This window comes from Xenopus laevis, chromosome 1S (assembly GCF_017654675.1).
Source record: "Xenopus laevis strain J_2021 chromosome 1S, Xenopus_laevis_v10.1, whole genome shotgun sequence".
NCBI classification, from domain to species: Eukaryota; Metazoa; Chordata; class Amphibia; order Anura; family Pipidae; genus Xenopus; species Xenopus laevis.
Genome location: NC_054372.1, coordinates 46,244,723 through 46,262,948, shown reverse-complemented (window position 1 = coordinate 46,262,948; position 18,226 = coordinate 46,244,723). Strand labels below are relative to the sequence as shown.

At 37.7% G+C, this 18,226-nt stretch overlaps 1 protein-coding gene across 1 annotated transcript in view; it reads left to right on the top strand.

Annotated features, from left to right (window-relative positions):
* Positions 1–18,226, top strand: part of arhgap10.S (Rho GTPase activating protein 10 S homeolog) — a 110,839-nt gene that overhangs the window by 17,632 nt on the left and 74,981 nt on the right. Inside the window, 4 exon segments of the mRNA NM_001093142.1 lie at positions 8,163–8,258; positions 8,351–8,412; positions 11,015–11,086; positions 15,556–15,657. Coding sequence (NP_001086611.1) covers positions 8,163–8,258; positions 8,351–8,412; positions 11,015–11,086; positions 15,556–15,657 — 332 coding nt within the window.

Here is an 18,226-nt window from a genome sequence, read left to right as displayed (position 1 = left end):
CCCCCCAGAGCTGAAACCAAATCCATTTGAGACAAAACCTCTCCAAACTTCCACTTATTTTTAGGTAATAGCTGCTTTTGTGTCATTGTGCCATACAGACCAGTGTAATTCAGAACTCCTGATATCCCCAACTGTTTACTTCTGGCCATAAATCTTAAGTTGGCACCTCCCTGCATAGTAGCATTTTTTGGTATAATGTTTCCTGAACAAGGAACTGATCTGATAGGGCTCCTTGGTCAGGAGACACTTATCCAAATAAATACTTCTGTGCTTGAGGTTGCCATCCTATGAAAAATGACTAGAAGTAAACAGGGACTATTATTATTCTCAAACATAACCATAAAGAAAATAATCCTAAAGCTGTTCTCTTCTGCCCAACATTTAATACTGCCTGGTTGAGGGGCAGTTTCTGTCCTAACCTAAATAACTCCACTGACTGTCAAGATCTTTGTGTCTCAGTTCAGAAACTAGCTGACACTAAAAATACTGAGTTGGAATACCACAATTCACCCACTGTCTAGGGTTTATAGGGAAACCATTGTGTTTCACAGCTAATCAAACATAATTTCTGTTCGTTTCTATTAAACTAACAATATTGTTTTGACATGTTTTTTTTTTTAAAGATTGAAAGCATGTTTTTGGTTTTTTTTTTTTATAGTTCCGCAGGCTTTTTTAAAATAGGGAATGTTTCACACACATTAATTCTTATGTAACTTTAAAGACTTTTTTCATAAGCACAACAGACCTCGGGAATCTGTGCTGCTGGCTTGCCATTGTTGGCAATAAGAGTGTTGCAGTTTTAGGAAAGTTATTTGAAAATGTGCTGTTGTGTACCTTCTGGTTTCCGGCCTGGTCACTCTGAGACTGCTTTGTGCAGCGTTACAAATGATCTTCAGGTTGCCAAAGCCAAAGGTCACTTCTCCATCCTTCTCCTCCTTGACCTATCATCTTCATTTGATACAGTTGATCACTCTCTCCTGATGCAGATTCTCTATTCGCTTGGCATCAGTAACCAGGCTGCATCTTGTCTCTCTTCTTACCTTTCTAACCGATCATTCACTGTCTCCTATGATAACAAAACCTCATCTCCAGTTCCACTTAATGTGGGGGTGCCGCAAGGCTCCATACTTGGTCCGCTGCTGTTCTCCCTGTACACTCTGTCTTTTGGCAATCTCATCCATTCTTTTGGCTTTAATTATCATCTGTATGCTGATGATACCCAAATATATTTATCCACCCCTTCATTAACAGCTGAAACAGAGGCTCAGATCTCTAACTGCCTCCTGGCTATCTCAAATTGGATGAACCAGCGCCTCCTCATACTCAACCTAACAAAAACTAAACTTATCATCTTTCCACCTAAGCCTGGTCCTACTCCCCTATTTACTATCTCTATTGATGGCATGCTCATTAATCCTGTCAACTCAGCTCGCTGTCTGGGGGTAATCTTCGACTCCTCTCTTTCCTTCTCTGATCATATTCACACCACTGTCAAAACCTGTCACTTTTTCTTACGCAATATTGCCAAAACCCATCCCTTCCTTTCACCTGATACATCCAAGACGCTCATGCATGCTCTCATCCTTTCCAGACTAGATTACTGTAACCTTCTACTAACTGGCCTCCCTAACTCACATCTCTCCCCTCTACAGTCTGTATTAAACACTGTTGCCAGAATTATCCTCCTCTCCCAAAAGGGTACAGGCCCCTCCGCTGCTGAAGTCCTTATCATGGCTTCCTATAAAACAAAGAATAACTTATAAACTCCTCCTCATAAAAGCCCTTCAAAGCCCTTCATTCCTCTGCACCTAACTACATCTCATCTCTTGTCTCTCTATATGTTGCTGCCCGAAACCTCCGCTCCTCTCCGAGCAACCGCTTGGTTGTACCCCCCACTACTACTGCTGTTTCCCGTATCAAACCCTTCTCTCTTGCGACTCCTTATATTTGGAATGCCATTCTTGAATCTCTCAGGAGAGAATCCTCCTTCAATGTTTTTAAAACAAAACTCAAAGACTACCTCTGGGAGTACCTAGATAACACCTGAACTGGCACTTATATAACAGTGTAACAAACCGTAACCCACAGCACCTTAATACCCCTCTGAATTGTCTGTATGTTACCCTCCCATTTAGACTGTAAGCCCTAAGGGGTAGGGTCCTCTAGCCTTTTGTTTCCTTGACACTGAGCACTTAATCTGCATTGTAATTATATTTTATATTTATGTGAATTGTATTCTAATAATGCACTTATTGTTACTTTTTATTCCAATGACCCCTTGTTTGTTACTAATAATTTATTGTTTTGCTGTACAGTGCTTTGCCCTCAAGGAGCGCTTTACAAATAAAAATATACATACATACATACATACATACATACATACATACATACATACATACATTCTTGTAAAAAACACGTTCTTTTGGCGCTTCCCATTACCTTTTAGCTGTACGTAACTTATGGTGATCCCTAGGCATTTGGTTCCTACTACTTTATAGCAACATCCCCATGCTTCCCTTCTCCTTCCACTTTTTAGCTCCCTAGTACAGTACAAACTATGGGTGTAAACAGATGACATGTGATCTCCTCATTTGGCCGTTTGAGAAAATATCAACAAATGTGCGTCTACTTCTAGTTCATTTTACTCTAATTTCATTTATTTGTGTCTCAGCATATCTGTCTTTATTCTAAGGTCTATAGTCATAGATTTCCCACAAATATTCTGAACACACTAAAAACCATAAGCATGTGCTCTGTCTTTCTGACACCAAGGAACCCGTCACTTGATTACAAATATAATTCTAGTGTAAGAAGTTAAAACTTTGTTTCCCCTTTCGTCATGTTTTTGCAATGCCACTTCCTCAGAGTTTCTCAGACTACTGTAGATGGAGAAATGATACATGTGATATATATATATATATATATATATATATATATATTCGAGATCCAAAGGTGCACTCCGTTAACTCAGTCGATTCCTGGGTGCCAGCCAAAGTGGGTAAGTATTTGCAGAAAGAAGCGACACTCACAGGTTGTTTTTCAGTGCAGATAAGTTGTGCTTTATTCCACTCTTTATATATATATATATATAAAGAACATGGGGGTCGGTGCACCCAGAGCACAAAATGGATGCCTCGGTGCTGGAACAAAGAAAACAATCATATATAGTTATCAGAAAAAGTCCGCACACGCAGGTCTTAGGTGAAAAAGAAAAATGTAGTTTATTCTCTCACTACATTTTTCTTTTTCACCTAAGACCTGCGTGGGCGGACTTTTTCTGATAACTATATATATATATATATATATATATATATATATATATATATATATATATATATATATATATATATATCTCTATATATATCTCTCTATATATATATATATATATATATATATATATATATATCCTTCTACTAATCTTCTTATTTTCAAATTGTAATGTACAACCACATAATTAACAGGAATTTACAAATGCATTTTTGCTACTGGGCTTAAATGTCTATTCCATTATTGGTGTGTATTTTATTTGTGTTTCCATTCTGTTCTGCTTCTCCAACCTGGAGTTTTAAATGCCCTTTGACTGCTAGGGTCAGTAACCCTGACTACCTTAAAACTATAAATCAGATCATTGTATTGCTTTTCATCTTTCCAGTCTGTCAATTATATTATTGTCTGGTTACTGGGGTCAGTGAACCTAGCAACCCAATAGACATGCAAAATCCAAACTGGAGATTTGTTAATTAATAGAATACCACAAACAATAAGTTAAGGCTATTCATAAAGTAGCTGTGAAGAAGTATACAGCATATTACAAGCCACAATATTTTCCTTCCTCCAGCTTTCAAATGGGGGTCACTCACCCCAGCAGCCAAAAACAATTCCTTTGTGAGGCTACAATTTAAATATTATTGTGACTTTTTATTTCCTATCTTTCTAGTTCAGCATTCCTATATTCATATTCCTCTCTTTCATTCAAACCACTGCCTGGTTGCGAGGTTGAATTGAACCATAGCAATCAGATTCTAAAAATTCTAAACTGAAGAGATGCTGAGCAAAAATAAATAATTCAAAAACTATATATAAAATAAGACCAATTGCAAGTTGTCTCAGAATAGCACTCTCCTCATCAGTCAGTGACTCGTAAGCAACATATTGCTCACCAACCCTTTGGATATTGCACCCAGTGTTCTCAAAACAAGTGCTTATTTTTGAATTCCTGGCTTGAAGGCAAGTTTTCGATGCATAGAAACCAGGTCTACAGTATTAGCCATGATAACATCCTGGGGTAAACTTAACCTGGAGGGAGGGTTACGGCCTTGAAAATGTCTGCTCTTCCACTTCTGTTGTATGTTTTCCGCACTTTGCCAACCTACCCTCCAAGAGGTTTGATTGACACTTTACAGAAGGCTTTTAATAAGTTTGTATGGAACGGTAGGAGAGCCAGATTAAATTTCTCTACAGCTTTCCGCAGTCATTACAAAAGGGGCCTTGTAATCCCGAACTTGAAATGTTACTTTTTTGCTGCTCAATTGTCTCAAATAGTCTCCTGGCATCAGCCATACGATACCCCATTGTGGGTTCACATCGAACAACACTCTCTCCAGGACGTTAATTTACGGAATATACTGTGGATTACAAACTCTACTAATAAAGTCCCGAATAACCCTATAGTGGCACATTCCATGAAAGTGTGGGCCCCACACGAAAGACACCTACGGCCTATACTCTCCGCATAAACCGGCTACCTCTTTTCTTAACAATGTTGACTTCCCCCCTGGTAAGTCATCTAAAGCTTTCGCTTGGTGGGAACAGTCTCACCTGTCGACAATCTACTCCCTGACACGGTCTAACAAAATACTATCGTTTTCCCAACTTCAGGAAACATACAAGGCTCCTCAGAGGGAATGGTTATGATACCAACAGATCAAGCACTTCATAAAATCTCAACAAGAGGGAAATACTTTCCCCCCTCCGACGTCTTTCGAAAGACTTTGCCTACATCTAGTCTCCACCAAAGGAGCATTATCTTACCTATATGACAATCTGATCTATATCACTCCTATAAAAACATTGAAGTTCTTCCAATATTGGGAGAAGGATCTAAGGCAATGTCTGGATGAGGATACTTGGTCAGACATCTTTAAAAACACCATTAAGTGCTCTGTCAATGTTCTAATACAGGAGACCTCCCAGAAGGTGCTGCACCAATGGTACCTTGTCCCAGAGAAGATTGCGCAATGGTATCCTACATCCTCCAAGTTATGCTTCAGAGCTTGTAACCAATCCGGTTCATTCCTCCACACATGGTGGAACTGCCCTGTGGCAACCCGTTTCTGGATTAGGGTATATACTCTTATTACCAGTGTCACGGGACTCACTCTCCCTAAAAATCCGGCTGAAGCCCAACTAAACAAGCATGTCTCAGGTGGCAATAAATACTCCAGGCGAATGATCACATATATCTTTCTGCAGCCAAGCAAACGATAGCGAAAGCCTGGAAAACCAACACCCTGGATATCCGAGAGGTGAGAAAGAGACTGGACAATCTACTGTTAATGGAAAGACTCACAAGTATCGAAACCGGCCAATCCAAGGCTTTTAACAAAACCTGGTCCCTCTGGCTCTCCTACCGACAAATTTCTCAAGGCTTGTAAACTTAGACCTCTCTGTTACTGGGTTGTGATGTTGAGCCATACAAATCTAACCAACAGCTCTTTTTCTCTTCTGTGAATAACTTGCATTCATGTTTTCTTTTTCCTTTTATTTTTATTCCCTTTTGGTTGACAATTTGATGGGTACGCCTTCTTGTTTACCTTATGTATGTATCAGTAATATCTGTGACAATGATAACTGTGCCCCAGGGTGTTCCCGGTTAGCACACACAAATGATGTAAACTTTCACATTGAAAATAAAAATATATAAATAAAAAAAACAGGTCTACTACCAAACAGAGCCTCTTGTAGGCTGCCAGTCCACATAGAAGCTACCAACAGCCAACCAAAGCCCTTATTTGACACCCCCTGGAATTATTTGTATGATTGTGTTGCTCCCCAACTCTTTTTAAATTTGAAAGTGGCTCACGAATAACAACGTTTGAGGACCCCTGCTCTACATCATACCAGAAGTTTATTTAAAAGGGTGGCACACCTTTAGGTTAACTTTTACCATGTTATAGGATGGCTAATTCTAATCAACTTTTTGCCTCCTTTTTCAAGCTTTCAAAAGGAGGTCACTGACCCATCTAAAAACAATTGCTCTTTAAGGCTACAAATATATGGTTTCTAAAACGCTAAATAACTCAGTAACCAAAAATAATAAAAAATGAAAAACAGTTGCAAATTGTCTTCTTAATTTCAACTTTTAATTTAAAGGTGAACTACCCCTTGAAAGGTGAACAATTCCTTTAACTTTATAAGACTTATTTCAGTTTGTCTTAAAGGAAAACTATACCCCCAAAATGAACACTTAAGCAACAGTTCATATCATATTAAGTGGCATATTAAAGAATCTTACCAAACTGGAATATATATTTAAGTAAATATTGCCCTTTTACATCTCTTGCCTTGAGCCACCATTTCGTGATGGTCTCTGTGCTGTCTCAGAGATCACCTGACCAGAAATACTTCAACTCTAACTGTAACAGGAAGAAGTGTGGAAGCATAAGACACAACTCTGTCTGTTAATTGGCTCATGTGACCTAACATGTATGGTTTGTTGGTATGGTTGTGAGTACAGTGAATCCTACGATCCCAGGGGGCGGCCCTTATTTTTTAAAATGGCAGTTTTCTATTTATGATTACCCAATGGCACATACTACTAGAAAAGTATATTATTATGAAAATGGTTTATTTACATGAATCAGGATTTTACATATGAGCTGTTTTATGCAATATCTTTTTATAGAGACCTACATTGTTTGGGGGGTATAGTTTTCCTTTAATCTTTAAATTGTATTTTTGTAGGCTTAAATTTATTTACAGTTTTAGGATTAATTATAAATAAATGAAGAAGAGGAGACAAATTGAAAAGTTCCTTAGGACTGGCCATTATATAACATAACAAAAACAAATGTACAAATGTAAATATGAACTTTAAGTTGCAATTCAAACTACAGTATGCCTGGGTGTTTCTGGACAGGGTCAAAACTGTCCGTTCTTTTCTTGGTATGTAAAGCATGAAATATAAACACAGAATACGCTCTGTTCTTCCTCTGGTCGTTCCCATTCTAAGAATAGAAAAATTTTCAACTCTGGGCTGTGAATGAAAACATTAACTTTTTTACCAATAGACTTTTAAAGTTTAATTTAAGTTAGAAAGTTCCTTTTAAAATCTCTTGTTAACCTTGTTCAGTTTACAATCAGATGCCTACATTTTTCCTTTAACATGGGCTACATGTCTTGACATCAACTGCATTTATGTTTGCAACTCCCTATAACTAATTTTGCAAGAACCTCTAGACTATTCACACAGAGGGATCCACTAGGCAAAGTGTATCCCCTGCCACTAGCAAATTTCTGGCCACTGGTCTCCTTAGTTCTTTTTGGAACAGCTGCTCACTAGCAGTCCTAACTACATCTATACCTCTCCAACTCTGTATATAATTTTATTACATTTGCCAGAATGTCACCTTTGACTCATAGTCAACAAATCCTGTTTCATTCCACCCTAAGGCACACAGGTCTTGCCAGGTTAACATCAGACCTTCTCCCAATCCCACCTACTTTTTGGATCTATGATTCTAAACAAAACTGGAATGGTTGGAGTTGGGAAGAAGGCACTAGTGCTAATGGGTAAGGAATATCCCTCTTCCTTTACTAACCTGCTTTGTCTACGTACTCTACTTCCTCTTTTTGTCATTTATAAATCTCTACTCGTATAGTTGAACAGTAAATAATTACTCGAGAACCACAAACCAAGGTATATTGTGCTGGTGAGGGTTCTCTAATATCCATAAATAATAAAAAGCCCCAAAGTTGCCCCCAGCAGTTGCGCCAGCCTAATATCTGCTCAAAGAAGGAGTTACAGGACTCGGGTGTGTCTGAGCTTTTTGTCTTGTTCCAGAAGCGATGTTAAAGGCACAACATTGATATGTATAACATACTGTTTGTTTTCTGTTTGTATTTCTAAATTATATTGTAGATGTTTTTTTTTTTTTTTGCAGGCCTTTCCACAGCACAGAGAAAATTTGCTCATTCACTCCGTGACTTTAAATTTGAGTTTATCGGAGATGCAGAGACTGATGATGAGAGATGTATTGGTAGGTTGAGTGAGCGAGTCTCTATTCTTCCTCTTTATTTGATTATGAATGCTCCGCAAAATGTCATTAAACACACTACAATTTTATTGCAGATGCATCTCTCCAGGAGTTCTCTACTTTTTTACAAAACCTCGAAGAGCAGCGTGAGATTATGGTGAGTAAAAGGAATATGGGCTTTCTGTGAAAGAGAATTTTGTAGTATGCATGAAGCTGCCTTTGAATATTCAGTTGTGTTCAAAATAATAGCAGTCTGACCTGATCAACCACTTTTTTTGGTAGAAATTTATTTCTACATGGCAAATAATTTACTAGTAGATGTAGTAGAGTAATAGAAAGCCAACAGACCCAACAGTCATGACATGCATTCTGATGATTCTGTGTAATTGAGGCTTGTTCAAACTAATAACAGTGTTCAGAATAATAGCAGTGAGGATTTCAATTAGTGAGGCCATTCATTCTGTGAAAAAACAGGTATCAATTATGGCCCCCATCTGAGTAAAATGGGTCGTTCCAGACATTGTTCAGAATAACATCGTATTTTGATTAAAAATTTCATTGGAGAGGGGAAAACATATAAAGAAGTGCATTCAATGTTAGGCTACTCAGCTCAAATGATCTCAAATGCTTTAAAATGACAACCAAAATCTGAAAAACATGGAAGAAAACAGAAAACTACCATTCAAATGGATAGAAGAATAGCCAAAATAGCAAAGTCTCAGCCAATGATAAGCTCCAGGAAGAACAAAAAAGGTCTAAAGTTACCTGTGAGTACTGTTACATTTAGAAGATGCCTATGTGAAGCCAAGCTATCGCCAAGAAGCCCCCTCAAAGTCCCATTGTTGGGAAAAAACCTGAAGAGGTTACAATTTGCCTAAAGAGAAAAATGGAGCAACATTTAGTGGACTGATGAAAGCAAGATTGTTCTTTTTGGATCTAGAGTCTACAGACAGTTTGTCCAATGACCCCCAAACACTGAATTCAAGCCACAGTACACTATGAAAACGGTGAAGCATCCTGATACCGGAGTGTTTCTCATACTGGCTTGTATATCTCATACCAGGAATCATTGATAAGTTTCAATACATCAAAATACTTGAAGAGTTCATGTTGCTTATGCTGAAGAGGAAATGCCCTTGAAATGGATGTTTCAAAAAGACGACCCCAAACACCAGTAAACGAGCAACATCTTGGTTCCAGACCAACAAGATTGGTGTTATCAGTGGCCAGCCCAATCCCTGGACCTTAATACAATAGAAAACTTGTGGGGTGACATAATTATTTGCTGTTTCTGAGGCAAAACCAAGAAATGCAGAAGAATTGTGGAATTTAGTCCAATCATCCTAAACTGGAATACCTGTTCACAGGTGCCAGAATATTTTTAGTTCAGCGATTCAAAGGAAAACAAAATCATGAAACATTTGTCAGTTTATACAGTGAATGTTTGAGTGAGTTTATAAAGAAGATTGCACAACTATTTTTTGGAACAGCCTAATCCCTTCAATTTCTGTAAAGGAATACAATTTTGATACATTTTTCTTTGTTTTGATTTGGAATAGAATGTGCAGTGTTCTCAATGCATTTGTGTGTGTGGACATAAAAGCTATGATAAGGATCTTGAGCTTTATTCACTTTTTTAAACATACTGCTATTATTCTAACACAACTGTATATTGATAATTATTTATTAAATTGCTTGTCCTACCTCTATCTACTTTTGTACAGTGCTGCAAATTTTAGTATCCCTATATAAATAAAGTTATACATCCATAAATATTCAAAACCACCTTTGTTATTTATGGCCCTAAGTGGATTTTCAGTTGGTCTTCCTTTATTTTGCTCAGTTGCTTACTAATGTGCCTTTGTATTTTTCTTATAGATAGCGTCCAGGTTAACATGCATTCTGATTGCCAGGCATTGTGACACCTGCAAGATATTGGGGGTCAAAATTTCTAGAATTGCCCCATTCACTGCTAGCACCTGGTGCTATCAATTGATAGGGTGAAACATTTACCATAAAAATGTAACACTGGGCTCCCACACCCATGAATCTACTGAACATTTGGGTGATGAAATGGGTTTCCCTGTTTGCCAGTATCCTTAAGGTCTTTCATTTCTTTTTCCCAAGCGAAGCAATTCTTAGTCACCTTTTTCTTGTAATCCGTTACTAATCGAAATGCACCCTTGTGGAATATCCACTACAAAGGGTGGTGCACAAGGAAATGACAACCAAACCTTACTCTCATGTCTACTACTTGTTGAAAGTTCTCTTCTCCTCTTTTGTGTTACCTTTAAGAAACTACTATACTAAGCATATAAAAGTGACTTTACAAAAAAAAAATACATATGAATTATGGTAAGGTGGGGCTCATTTATCAACACTGGGCAAATTTGCCCATGGGCAGTTACCTATAGCAACCAATCAGTTATTAGCTTTTTGAAGCCAGCTGCAAGTAGAACAATGAATGAAGAATGAAAGCAATTTGATTGGTTGCCACGAGTTACTGGCCATGTGCAAATTTGCCCAGTGTTGATAAATGACCCCCATTGTGTCATGCAGCTTTTTTTTTGCTACCTGTATAATATTCCCTCGGTTTATGATGGTATAATAAAATACATTTTTAATTTCATTAATTAGTGATTACTGTAAGCTTTCATTTTTCTATGGGTAATATTATATTTATATTTGCCTAGTTTTTCAATCACTGTCTTTTTTCAGTTGACCAATCATCACTCAAATAACTTGTTGTTGATTTATAGGCACTAAATGTAAATGAGGCCCTGGTTAAGCCCCTGGAAAGATTTCGAAAAGAACAGTTGGGAGCTGTTAAGGTACTGAGCATACAATTTACTGATGATGTGCATTGTGCTATAGTTTTTCTGTAGCCATTACTGTATATCGTGTAGAATAATTAGGATTGGGTTAAATAGTGGACTCCCAAAGTGGTGGCGTTTAGGGTAGATCAGATACATGTGTGGGGCAAGGGCAGATTGTGTGTGTGTGGGGGGGGGCTTAATTGTCTTTACATGTTGTTGGGTGCCAATTGTGGTTGCTTAGATATTCACTTTACATTACACAAAAACAGATGATATCCTCTTTAATATTATATAATATTAGGAGTCATGCCTGGGTAGATGTGGTTGTCGTCAAAATTTCGTTCATGTTTAGCTAAGTTTTTCCATGATATGGATTAGTTCTCTAATGTACAACCCTCTCTTTCTGACATGATATTTCATCTCTTTCCACCTGCCTCCAAATCCTTATTCTTGAGGAAGAAGCACCTTTCAAGTACTGTTATATTTTAAGGCTTGTGCAGAGATTAATCTGTACAAACTGACAACTCTCTGATACCTTTGGGTTTATTTTGCATATGTTAGGTTTACATGTAAACATTATCAAACAAATTCACCCCATAATCTCACACTAATTATTCTGTAGCTGAGCATCACATCCACTATATTGAGGTACCAGTCCCAAAACGAGAATGCACATTTTTGTTTTCTGTCTGTTCTTTATTTTTGTCCCTTCACTGGCTCCCAATCTCCTCTAGAATCAAAATCAAATTACTAACACTCACATTCAAGGCCATTAACAATGAAGCCCCTCCCTATATTTCCTCTCTGATCTCCAAATACACTCCTTCACGAAACCTTCGCTCTGCTTCTGACCTTCACCCTCTAATCCTGACCTTCACCCTCTAATCCTAAATTACTCTGTAACCCTTGTTTGTTATCCACCATTTATTCCCTGTTTGTTATAACTAAGGTAAAGCACTGCGTATCTTGTCAGTGCTATATAAATAAATGATGATTCTATAGATATTGGTAAAGAAAGTGCTTGAACCCATCATATTCTTTGTACAAATAATCACACTGTGCAGTATGTACAGTGAATTCAGATTCCTTAAAAATCAAGGTGCGCCTTGCAAAATAAGAAAAGGAATATTGTTGTGAGATGGGGTTGTGGTTCACTACCAAATATTCTTTTGAGAAATACATTTTTTTTTATTAATTATTTAATAAAGTAGAATTTTTTTTTTTTTTTTTTAACTAAGGAGGTGATGAACTGGGTGTTACTTACATTTCATTTTGTTATTACTGCTTTTGGCTATGACTGGGTTCTGTTGTTAAAAAGGAATTTTAACAAAATCTTAATTTGGAAATGTAACAGAATTCTTCCTTTCCTCCGGGCAGCTCTTATTAATGAAATTGTTCAGTATAAAAAAACTGGGTAAATAGGCTTTGCAAAATAAAAATGTTTCTAAAATAGTTAGTTAATATAGTTAGTTAGGCAAAAATGTATAAAGGCTGAAGTGACTGGATGTCTAACACAACAACAGAAATTCCTGCTTTTCAACTCTCTTAGTTTCTGCTGACTGGGTACCCTGGTGACCAAGCAGTAACCAATCAGGGACTTAAGGGAGCCTTAGAAAGCTGCAAAGCAGGAAGTAGAGTTCTGGTTATTATGTTAGACATCCAGTCACTGCAGTAGGATTGCCATCAGGCCGATGCCAATGTTATTTATCAGGAAAAACCATACAAATATAGGAAGGCCGGTATTTTTTTCCAAAAAAAGATAGCAACCCTACACTCGAGCCTTTATAGATTACATTTTTGGCTATATTAAAAACATTTTTTATCCAGTTTTTATTTTTACACTGAACTGTTCCTTTAAGAAAAACAAAGGTAGGCGAGGCTGTATGTTTTACTCAAGTTCAATAGATTCTGTCATAACAGATATTGCCCATTTCAGCAACCTTACATATAGCTATTGTTTCAGACAATCAGTGGCAATGCAGGGCAAAGAAAATAGATGATATTTAGCTGCAGAGCAGTACAGATGAAACCCACTTCTTTAATCTGTGTGGCATGCCATTTAAGCAGAAGATACTTCAAGTAAGCCACGCCATCCAGTTTATGGCTCACCAAACATTATCCTAGGGTGACTGATAATATATGGTCCATTTATAACTGATGCGATTAGAACATAAAGATATTTCTGCCCTACTTTGGAGTGATTTCTTTGCTCTAGCCAACCTACGAGCCGGAGGATGTCGGATTTTCTTAGTCCTTTGGAGGAAGAATGCACTTTAGAAGCTGAAAGATTCTGGCAATCACAGACACACACTCTAAGAGCAGCAGAAGGGGCTGTTTGCCAGCCATAAGAAACCATGAGAGTTACCTAATGCTGCCGTACTTTACCACAGAGAAACATTTGTTGGGTAGATCAAATGTTTAAAAAGATGCAATGCTCCATACCCATGCCCCATTGATCCCTCAATATAGCAGTATCAACACCAAAAGCCTCCTAGCTGTATCTTTGATGATGTAGAAAAGAAAAAGGGGTCATCCATGAGTGGCCTTCCTTTATTCTGAGCTTTCTGCATAACAGGTTTCTAGATAACAAATTCCATACTTGTATCAACTTTCCCCCCCATGTTATTGCTAAAGGAAAATGTAATCCGATTTACTTTAGTTATTAATTCACATTTTTTTCCAAGAGAAAAAGTGCAAAAATATATTGACTTTCCCATAGACTGACTTTTGGGGTCAGATTTATGTTTTCTAGCACAAAAGTGCTTAAAATTTTGGTCGCAAAGCACAAATTTAGGGGGTTATTCATTAAAGTCTGAATGGCAAAAACTCAAACAAAATTTTTACTATAAAATCCTAATTTTTAGTGGAAAAATACTTTTTTTTTTTAAGTTTATCCCCCGAGGATGGAAAAAGTCAGAATCTGAAAATCTTGCATCTCAGACCTGCCATGGTTGTATGTGTCAATGGGAGAGGTGCCTATCCTATTTGGAAGTTTCTGTGGTCTGCGCTAAAATTATCCTGAAAATCCGACTATTTTGACGTTTTGGAAAAAGTCCAAAGAAAATTGAGCACTTCAGGGAAAAACTTTGGATTTTGATAAATAAGGCCCTTAATGTTGGTCCATTGTGAGTTTTTATTGTTATACACAAGATTTTTTTTTCACAATTTTTTGCTATCCTCCTTTTTTTCCAGGTCTGTTTGCCAGTAGGTTATAATGGTATTTCCCATCTGAAAGATAATTCTCAGCTGCTGAGTATAAGCATCAATCAAGGATTCTTTAGGTTTATCTATAAAAAAGGCTCTTTTGACTGAAGTAAGAGATTGCTGCTTTGGGGGGGGGGGAGATAAATACAGAGATGGTATTCGATAACACTGCAGGTGCTTTAGAGATATCTGATATTCATGAGCAGTAGCTTATACATTAAGAATTATGCTGTATTGTGGCAGGCAATTCAGGTATTTGGCAGATTCCCATCCATACATATGTGCCTAGAGTAGGCTGGTGCAGAAGTTGAATGTCAGAAAGCTGACAGGCAATAAGTTTCCCTTTTACATTATATATTCTGCTGACGCTCTGTAGACCACATTGAACAGAGACAGATTGCCTGGTCTGACTCTGCAATCTGTTTTTTACTCATATCACTAGTTTCTGTCTTCCAGTAAAGATTGGGTTAGTGGTTTTCTGCAGAGTGCCAAGAGTTGATCCTTCCCAACAAGCACCAGAAACCAGTTAAACCGGAGAGAGAGAGAGGTCACTTTTAAAGGCAATAGTTGCAGTCGTACCGCCTTTAAGGGAAATACTTGGAATGTGTAGCATGCTTATTCATTTGTAGCAGTCTCCTTTTAAAAAAACCTTCACTATCGTTCTATAATGGAGCCAGTTAAGTCGAGAAAAAGACTCACTTTTTGGAAAATGCCAGAGGACTGCCAAAATATCATAGACAAGTGAGCTAAAAAAAAAACATCTGAAAAAGTTTACCCTTGCTAGATCTCATGAGTGATTAGCAAATGAGAGGCTGTTGAGTAAGGATTCACATATAAATATACATGTACTGTACAAATCAGTTTTAAAGGGCATGTAAACTGAAAAAAATTATAAAAAAATTCAACTTTTCTCTATACATTTTCTTAAAAAATGGTTTAAAAGTTATTTGTAAACATAATTGCAATCAGCAGCAGTATTTGTCTGTCCTTTCAGACCATGTTAGCAGGTTATCTGCCCGTGCATGGGCCCACCTTGCCAGCAGAATTTAAAGTGCATGGTCAGCTTCTCTCTTGAAACAATACAGCAGAAGTCAGCCTTGAATGCAGTTTTAAATACCTGTTAATCACCTAGCTTTTGCTACATGGTTTCTAAATTCAGCACTACCTGGGCTGAAATTGAAAGGGAACAGTTATATGTATCAGTTGATCTGTTTAATTGTTCAAGTATGTAAAGAAGGTGTAAGAATAACTAAATATTCTGTAATGCTATTTCTATACAGGAATTAAAAAAGAAATTTGACAAAGACACAGAAAAGAACTACAGCGTTCTGGATAAACATCTAAGCTTGTCAGCTAAGAAAAAAGAACCACAGCTTCAAGAGGTAGGCTTGTCCCATGTGCTTGGAAAGAATTCTGATTCCAAAACTTGATTTGTACATTACAGTGTTTTTATCGTGTACTTTAAGCACTAAAGCAGAATGAGGTAGTTGTGTTACTCAGCACCTTGCCAATTCAGCAGATGTTCTGACTGCTCAAGGTAAACCACAAGTTTCCTGTCCTTTCTTTGATCCTATTCCATCAGCTGCACTACCCTGTTTTACTGTAGTCGGGGTTTTCTTAGGTAAGGCAAGATTTCCTATGACTTGTCTGCTTTTCTTCAGTGTAGTACCCAGTATTTGTCTTTATGTGACTAATAAAAATACAGAGCAGCCTTTAAAAGTACATTTTATAAAAATTGAGCCAGATTCAATACAATACACTACTAATCTTCTGAATTCATCAGGGGCTAAAGTGAATCAATATGTTTCATCAAAGAATATATTATGATAAGCTAGATTCCAAGTCTGCTCAACATAGCATTATAATCCTTTTACAAATTATTTAAAAGCTTTCAAACTATGGCACTGGCCCCCCTGTGTGTGTAGTGTGTTTCTGTCTTTGCTATAACTAGAACTGTAACAAAGTGACAAGGCAGCGTGTTTTCACACATAACTTTGCTATGAGAGAGCCACTGCCAGTGTCGTGCCAAGGTATTTTGGCACCCTAGGCAAGGGCTTCAATCAGTGCCCCCCCCCACCCGGTATTGCATTAACATTTCCCACCTTACCATTCATGTTGCCCCATGTACCTGTGCCAACGGCAGTCAATCCCTCATTGCTCCCAAGTCCCCAATCTGTACCTGGCCCAGCAGGAGCCAAAAATCCATCATATTGCCCCAAACATCTGTGTGCCTTTGCCAGCAGCCACCATATTGCCTCATGTACCTGTGCCAGCAGCAGCCAATCCCTCATATTGCCCCCAATCTGTACCTCTGCCAGCAACAGCCAAAAAAAAGCCAGCAGGAGCCAAAAATCCATCATATTGCCCCTAATCATCGGCAGCAGCCAGGATATTGTCCACAGATATTAAAGCCCAAGCAAACCAAGTTTTAAAAAAAAGAAAAAAAAATTTACCTTAAAAGTGCCCCCCCCCATGATTGCACCCTAGACGTGCGCCTACTCTGCCTACCCCTAGTTCAGGTCCTGGCCACTGCTCTAATTGTATAAATAATATAAAAATCAATATCCACATCTCATACATTTACAGTCCAACCTCAATTTTGACCATATTTTGCACTTTTTTTTGTTGCAGTCCCACCAATTTATAATGCACTTGTAATAGCCATATACAAATCACTAAAGGTGGCCATCGATGTAACAATTATGATCTTTCTTGGAAAAGATTGTTCATTTCAATACACACGTGTAGAGCTGAACCGTCAGATATACAGTTAGATATACAGGTAGAAACAATAGAATTCTACCTGTATCTGACAATTTAGCAATGGCCGATGTTTGAGTACCTTCAAAGGCACCCAATCAAAATTTTCCGTCCAGCACGATCAACGAGCCGACCAATATCCAAGTCTTCTGCCGATATTGGTCGGCTCATTTCCCACCATACACGCACCGAATATCGTACGTAAATTTGTTTTGTACGATATTATCTGGGCGTCTATGGCCACCTTTAGGGTTTACTTACAATTTCCCTGCAGCGGTAGGGCATGCAGTAATGACAGGGCCCTGTTGCAGTCTGTGTCTTCAGCTACTTCCTAACTTGTGCACAAGTAGAGGGCAGGAGGGAGGACACCTATGGGCCCATATAGTGCAAGGCTGGAAGTCCGTATGCAGAAAACAGGCACACTGTGTACTTTTGTAATTTCCACACTGTCTAGTTGGTTAAAATGTATTTTATTTTGAATAAAACAGACACTTGTATACATCATTTAAAGAAAAACATTTGAGGATGTCATATTTCCTTATAAAGTTATTGGTACTTTATTGTCAGTGTAATAGTTTTTGAAATGAAGCAAGAAATGACAGCGCTGTCATCCTAATCTGATGTTAGTGAGTTCTGCAGAAAAAACTCTGCTTATCATTGTAAAGGATGAGAGGAAAAACTAACAATAGAAAAATAATAGCAATGCATTTCCACACAGCTGATTTGTTTTTATCATAAAAGTTTAATATTTAAAGAAAAACACGAACTCTCCTCCTGCCTTTCTGTTTTCACTGACAGCTTTCAGCACATTGGAGGCCAAACTAAAGAATGGTAGAGTTATCTTGTATGAGCTATGGCACGCACACATTAATGTTTTTCTTGGCTCATTTCACTTTCCCCAGAGATTTTTTTCCCCCCAAATTATGATTTTTTTTCCAAAAGAAAAAATGTATGAGAAAATGGCTGAGCGGTGCCTCTGTGACCTTTTAAGCAAAGGGCACTTAACAGGGGAAGAATATGTATTTCTCAAACAATTTGTTCTTATTGTGGTTTATGGTTATTTCAGTACACATTGAAGCTGTTAATTTGATATATACAGCACATTTTTATCAGGTCATAGCCATAACTTGTACCATTGGTGGGACTGTAGAGTTAGACAGCTTACTTTTTCATCTTGCCGTACTTTATCAT